Below are 6321 nucleotides of genomic sequence, written 5' to 3'. Positions count from 1 at the left end.
CGGGCCGTCGGGTGGCCGAGGAGGGGGTGAGCGGCGGGGGCAGGCAGGGCGTTGCGCAGGCCCCTGCCGGGGGCGTCGTCACCCCCGCCTGAGGGGCTGAGCGATGAGGTGAAGCGGGGCGGGGGGAGCGGTGGCGGTTCGGGAGGTCGCCCGGTGCCCGGCCGTACCCGTGACCATCCCCGGCTGGGAGTAGCAGGGCCTGGTCCGGCTCCTCGCCTTGGGGGAGGGGAAACTCGGGAGGGCTGATACTGGGAGGAACTGGGGATCGCGAAACCGAACCGGCACCGCGACGGGGCCGACTCCAGCAGCCGCGATGGAGCCGGTCTTTGAAGCGGAGTTGCGGGTAACGAGTTACCGGTGTCTTAACTGATGCCCCTGAGGCTCCAGCCCTTAGGGCGTCGCGGGGGATGCGGAGGGGAGCTCTGCGGCCCTCCCTGTCTCCTGCACGCCGCTGCTGCTGGAAGGGAGGTGAGCGGACGCAGGGCTTGAGGGGTTGGGTACCGTAGGAGAAAACCCAGTGTCGCAGTCGCTAATTGGGATGCCCTCCGGTCTGATCTTAAGCATTTCTGTGGAAGCGTGGGTAACAGAGTTATGGACCAATAAACTCTGTGACTGCCGAATAAACTTACATGCGAGCAAGCGTGCTAAAATACCCGTTGTTTTGCTCTTTCATGTGAATAACTTCACCGTCACGCAGATCAGTGCACACCATTCGATAACGGATAAAAATCCGTTAAAACATAAATTACTCCTAACAATTTGGGAAGTTGAACAGAGTGACACCACAGATGACTAATGAAAATCTCTGCTCAACTTTCTGCTGTGGTTCGTGACAGAAGGTAGTGTAATGTTCTCATTGACTGCACTACTGGGAACATCGTTTGTGGGGAAAAAATTGCACATGTGTTGAGAAAGCTAGAAAGATTTGCTAAGGAACAGCAAGAAAAAGAGTTTGTGTTCTTTGTATCTTCGTTTCTATGGTGAAAGGAGTTCATGAACCAATAAGCAGGTAGTGCCTCACAAAAAGAAAGTAGGAAAGTAAAAGAAGGGGAGAAAATGTTTGCTTACGCAAGGTGTGATTACCTTTGTACATTTCTGTCAGTAGGAAATAATTTTAGCCAAGAAACCAATGTTATAACAACCAAGTGTTATAAGAAAACCCCATTTAAACACGTGGGTAAGATGTAGGAAAAATAACTAATGCAAATTTGTGTTTCTGGTTTTGAGGCAGTGGTAAGATACTGCACTAGATGGATCACAACTCAGCCAGCATGGCAATCTGTGTGTTTCTAACAGCCCGGACTAGGCAATCTGTAATCTAGAGGGGTGATTCCCAATTGGTGAGCCATGCATTATTGGTGAGGTCTAAAATTGGGTTTCAGTGAATAAAGTTTACATACTAATTAGTTTAGACCCTGGCTGAGGCTGCTGGAGCTGGAAATGGGAATGGTGAATGAGTAAGGGGCATTGCTGGAGCTGGAAGGAGTAGTGGTGAAGAGGAGTGCTTCCCGGGTCCTTCCTCTCCTGCACATACCAGGTGCTTGTCATCCAAGCAGTGCATGGTGAGGACTGCAAGGAGGGAGGACAGCAGTTCAGCTCGGGATGCAGTGGCAGGCAGGGCCTGGGAGGTTTGAAAGATCTCGGAAGGCAGCAGCGTCATCGAGAGTGGGAAGATGAAGAGATGAAAGCAGAAACATAGAAGGAAGAGGCAGTTAACTGTAGTTAGAAAGGTTGAAAATCACTGCCCTACGGGGACGGTAAAACCCTTTCTGGTTTGCTTCAGTCAGAACAAGAGAGTAAAAATTCTTTGGCTTTTAGAACATGTTGCAGATGTTAAGCCGAGGTTTTCCTGTGTCTTCATGAAAGGGCCTTTTTTTATGGGAGGCTTTTGAGTATATAAACAGCAGATCGTACTTTATACATATTAAAGAAAATAAGTGGAATTCTGGATAAATAACTGATACTATTTCTTTATTTCTTAGATATCCAGATTGTTACAAAAGGATGCAGAGCAGGAATCCCAAATGAGAGCTGAAATTCAGAACATGAAGCAAGAACTCTCAACCATTAGTATGATGGATGAGTTTGCTAGATATGCCCGTCTGGAAAGAAAGATTAACAAAATGACCGACAAGCTTAAAACTCATGGTAGAGTGCAATGTTTATTCCCTTTTCTAGTTTCTGGAAAACATTTTGTCAAGAGTGTTTTCAATTTTAAGTATATTTCTCCTTCAACTTTTTTCCTCCCCCTCTTACCCATTTCCAGTGTTCCCTTCCATTTTTTCTCTCTTTCTTTTTTCTTTAAAGTTTTTTGAGAGCTTGCTTTTGTCTTTCAATTGCACATAGTTCTGCATACACTGATAAGGGAGTGATTTAGATATAAAATTTTTCTTACAAGGAGTTTCCTGGGTTTCACTGTGTAATTATTTACTCTTTTTCCATAATGCTCATCACTGAATCATGTTTTGAATAAGTCGAGGAAGTCCTCTGCTGCGTATCTTCACTGCAAAAGGTTGCATTGCTTGGTTGGGGCTGTTTGGTTAGTGTACTACAAAACGCTAGAGAGAAACTGTTGATCCATAAGATAACCAGATGAGATCTTTCCTGTCATTTTGAAATCCTGTTAGGTCTTACGCAGTAGCTTGTGCGATAAAGCTGTAGTGCTTTGCCTCGATTAGGATTTTATAGTATTATAGTCCCTCATCTTGTGGTAGAAAGTACACATAAACCTTTGGCACCAGAGCTTTTGCTCTTGTCTTTGCCCAAACTCACTAACTGATCCTAACAGGATAGGAGACTACTTGCTTTGTCTGCCTCCTCTGTGCAGAATGGTTGAATGTTTATAGGCTCCTTGCTTGGAGAAAGGACAACATTTACAACTGGCAGTTTTGGATTGCTTTCAGTAGTATAATTCTTAATCCAATAATTTCAATTAAATGAGATCTGGGTAGTTTACTTAGCAATCAACAATGTTTTAGAAAACTTTAGGCCACTGTTATGTTAGAAGTTGTGCTGTCTTCACTGGGCTGCTTTATATTGGTCTGAGGTACTGTAACAGAAGAAAAATAGGCATAACCAAGATTCATTCAGTGAAGGAACAGTCTTAACTGTGTTCCTGAATGAAATAAGGCAAAAAGTGCATCTGCGAAAGCCATCATTGTCCCCTTTTAGGAAAGGGAAAAATTTACTTTATGCTTCGTCTAAAGCAGGGTCTTAAATTAGTAACGACAGTGACTGTTCTCATTTGGGAATAGCGTTCTTGATTATATGTAGCATTTCTCGGTCTAGGATATCAGTGTTTTGCAACTTTTCATAGTAACGTTAATAAGAAACTACGGTGTGATACAGACCTAGCACTTTCTTGCAGAAGGGTACTTTCAATATAGCTATGAGTCATTTGAAAAGATATTTTTAAATAGTGTAATGTCCTGATTGGAAGAGTGAAATATTAATAAATTACTAGTTTTATGTAAGTATAATTCGCTATAATAAATAATGCAGAGTAATTTTTTTTTCTTTTAACAGTGAAAGCACGAACTGCCCAATTAGCCAAAATAAAGTGGGTTATAAATATTGTATTCTACATCTTACAAGTAAGTAAATATTTTATTATGGATACAAATTACTAAACCAAATCCTTAGTACTGTTACAATTCTCTCCTGCGTTTATTGGCTGGTGATTAGTCACACAGGTGTTTGACATACCAGTGGCACAGTGCATGCCAAACTGAAAGAGCTTCTTGAAGTAGAAGAGAGAGATGTTGCTGATAAGGCCTGGTGGTTGGGGATGGAGGGAGTTTTGAGTCTCACTTTAGCTTTGCGTTTCTGGTTTTGAGATGACAAAGTAGGAGTTTGTCTTAACTCTTTAATCACTGGGGTTTTTTTAATTTATACATGGCACTGGACCCAGGAAAGTTCCAATACATACAAATATATTTTACTTACGGTTTTGGAAACAAAATACGCTTTTGCTGAGGATGCAGATGTCTGCTTACAGCTGCCACACATTTCCCCATGGTGCCTCATCAGGTTGTCTCTGTAGTTCAGACTTGATGCCAAAGAATTGTCTGCTAATAAAGATGACAGTGGTCAACCTGAAGATGTCTTTAGGGTAATGTTAGAGTGAGTTGGATTCCTAGCAGGCAGGGATTATGGCTAAAAAGAGTCATCAGAATTTAACAATTACTATTGCTATATTTGTCTATGCTAGGTTGGAACCAGGGTCTCAAAAGAAAGCAGTATTTGCCAACGTCTCACTGCTACCTCTTAATGTTGTGTATAAATTTAAGGTCATACCGAGTTTAAAAATATTTTGAACTTTCTTAAGAACAATGTAAATTAACAAAGAAACTATTCCCTTTAATCAGAATTTGTTACTTACTGGTTCAGAATAGCAGCGAAAACGTACTTTGATGTGTATTGTTATCCAAGCTAATAAAAATTTCAATTCTAGGCTGCCTTGATGATCTCTCTGATTTGGAAGTACTATTCTGAGCCGGTTACGGTGCTTCCAAGCAAATGGCTTGCTCCGCTGGAGCGCTTGGTAGCCTTTCCTACCGGGGTGGCAGGTAAGGACTGCACATTGGAAAAAAATACATTTCCCAAGCCCATGAGGATGCTAACAATGTAGTGACAAAGAGCATACATAGATTAAAAGCACTGCTTCTGTATGTTTCTTCTAACTCCCGTAACACGAGGAGGAGTTTCAAACATTTGGTCAGCTGTTTCCTATGTATTCAGTTCTTGTTTATTTAACTGACAGTGAAATGGGCTCTTTGTCATTTTTATTTCTTCTCAAACAGAGCAGCTTTATCTGTATGGAATAGACCCTGGAGAAGATTTCAAATCAGAAATATTTTTATATTAAGGAGTCCACTGAAATAGTAGAATTGGGTTTAAAAATGGGCAGATACTTCATAGGTCTGTATTGCTTACATAAACTGCTGGGGCTTCATAGTAGTGTAACTCCAGAGTGATTTAGGTATGCTCTCTTGGCATTTTGTCTTGTCTGTTCCCACCCTTTTTCCCATCACAGTTCTGTTGCATTTTTACCTACTTAAATCCTTTTCTTTTGAGCAGTTTAATGAATTAATGATCAGAACGATATCACAGGTTATAGACACCTGTTTGTGAGTGAAAAGTGCGCTGGCTCTATGCTAACGGGATAAGTAGACAGGCAGAATGACAGGACAAAGTAGTGTGGAAATTTACCTTCAAGCTAAAATGCTGCTGGTGAATCTTCATATTAGGCTTCAAAGTCCTAACTGCCATAGAAGGTATTCCAAAATATGTTGTTGGAATTGTATGTCATTGTATCTTTAATAGCTCTCTAGAGAATGATTGATATCCAGCATGCTTACTGGACAAGAGAAGAGTCTGCTTCTGGAGGAATAGTCCTTGGAGGACATTTATTTAAATAGCATTTGAAGGGATTTTAAAAAGTTCACATCTGTGTCTGCCTTCAAATCTCCTGCTTTGTCTTGGCTGATAATCACAGTAAAGAGATCGCTTTTGAATTCTAGGCAATAAACACAAAAATGTCTAAAAATCACCAAAAAGGTAGTTTCTTCACATGTGTGCCATGAATAGCTATGTATTCCGTGATACTATGTAGCATGATTCTATGCAGTTTGCAATATGGATGTGCTGTGTATTACAGTCAGGGCACACCCTCTATTCCATCATACCAGTACAAATTTCTGTGCCGCTAGTTGGAATGACAGGACCCTGTAAAACAGCAGTGTGGGGCATCTGGGTCAGTAGCGAAGGTCTCAGTAGCTTTTTTCTATATAGCTGTATGGGGAGCAAGGGAAAAGGAGAGAAGTATGGATTTCATACTTTTTAAAAGACCAATTTAAATTTCCTAGGAAATTTACTTTGGCTGATATTCACATTATTTGTTACTCTTTTTCCCCACACAGTCTTCAGCTTTTCTTGGGACCAGCATGGAGTTAGCTGCCATGCCTTGAAGAGAGACATTTGTATATAAAAAGAAAGCTGTTTTGTTCCTGTTCACCTCATAACTCTTACGTTTCATTTTTTACACTTCCAAAGTTGTTTTCAGATGCATGTATGCTTCAGGGTTGCTGATGCAATGACTTAAATCGTGTTTTATATCTCTTTCAGGTGGTGTTGGAATTACATGTTGGCTTGTGGTTTGTAATAAAGTTGTAGCTATCATGCTACACCCTTTCAGCTGAAGGAATCCCAGTAATCCACAGAGTCCTCAACTACATTTTCATTATTGCTGTTTTAAATGAATTAAAAAAAAAAACAAAAACAAAAAGAAGGAACGGTTGTCTTTCATGAGACTAGGTCTGA

At 41.2% G+C, this 6321-nt stretch overlaps 1 protein-coding gene across 3 annotated transcripts in view; it reads left to right on the top strand.

Annotated features, from left to right (window-relative positions):
- The window catches only part of WRB (tryptophan rich basic protein), a 29743-nt gene extending 23422 nt beyond the window's left edge, over positions 1-6321 (top strand). Inside the window, exons 1-5 of one of the 3 annotated variants that reach the window (XM_010580316.1) lie at positions 223-468; positions 1983-2148; positions 3526-3593; positions 4454-4568; positions 6127-6321. In XM_010580316.1, the coding sequence (XP_010578618.1) occupies positions 370-468; positions 1983-2148; positions 3526-3593; positions 4454-4568; positions 6127-6200 (522 nt within the window). In that variant the 5' untranslated portion in view covers positions 223-369 and the 3' untranslated portion in view covers positions 6201-6321. Of the gene's footprint in view, positions 1-222; positions 469-757; positions 840-1982; positions 2149-3525; positions 3594-4453; positions 4569-6126 lie in introns of those variants that run through there. The other 2 variants (XM_010580318.1, XM_010580317.1) reach the window with 2 other exon arrangements.

Source organism: Haliaeetus leucocephalus, unplaced genomic scaffold (assembly GCF_000737465.1).
Source record: "Haliaeetus leucocephalus isolate CR32 unplaced genomic scaffold, Haliaeetus_leucocephalus-4.0 Scaffold702, whole genome shotgun sequence".
Classification (NCBI taxonomy): Eukaryota; Metazoa; Chordata; class Aves; order Accipitriformes; family Accipitridae; genus Haliaeetus; species Haliaeetus leucocephalus.
Note: the sequence above shows the minus strand (reverse complement) of the source record. Positions and strands in the feature narration are given on the sequence as shown.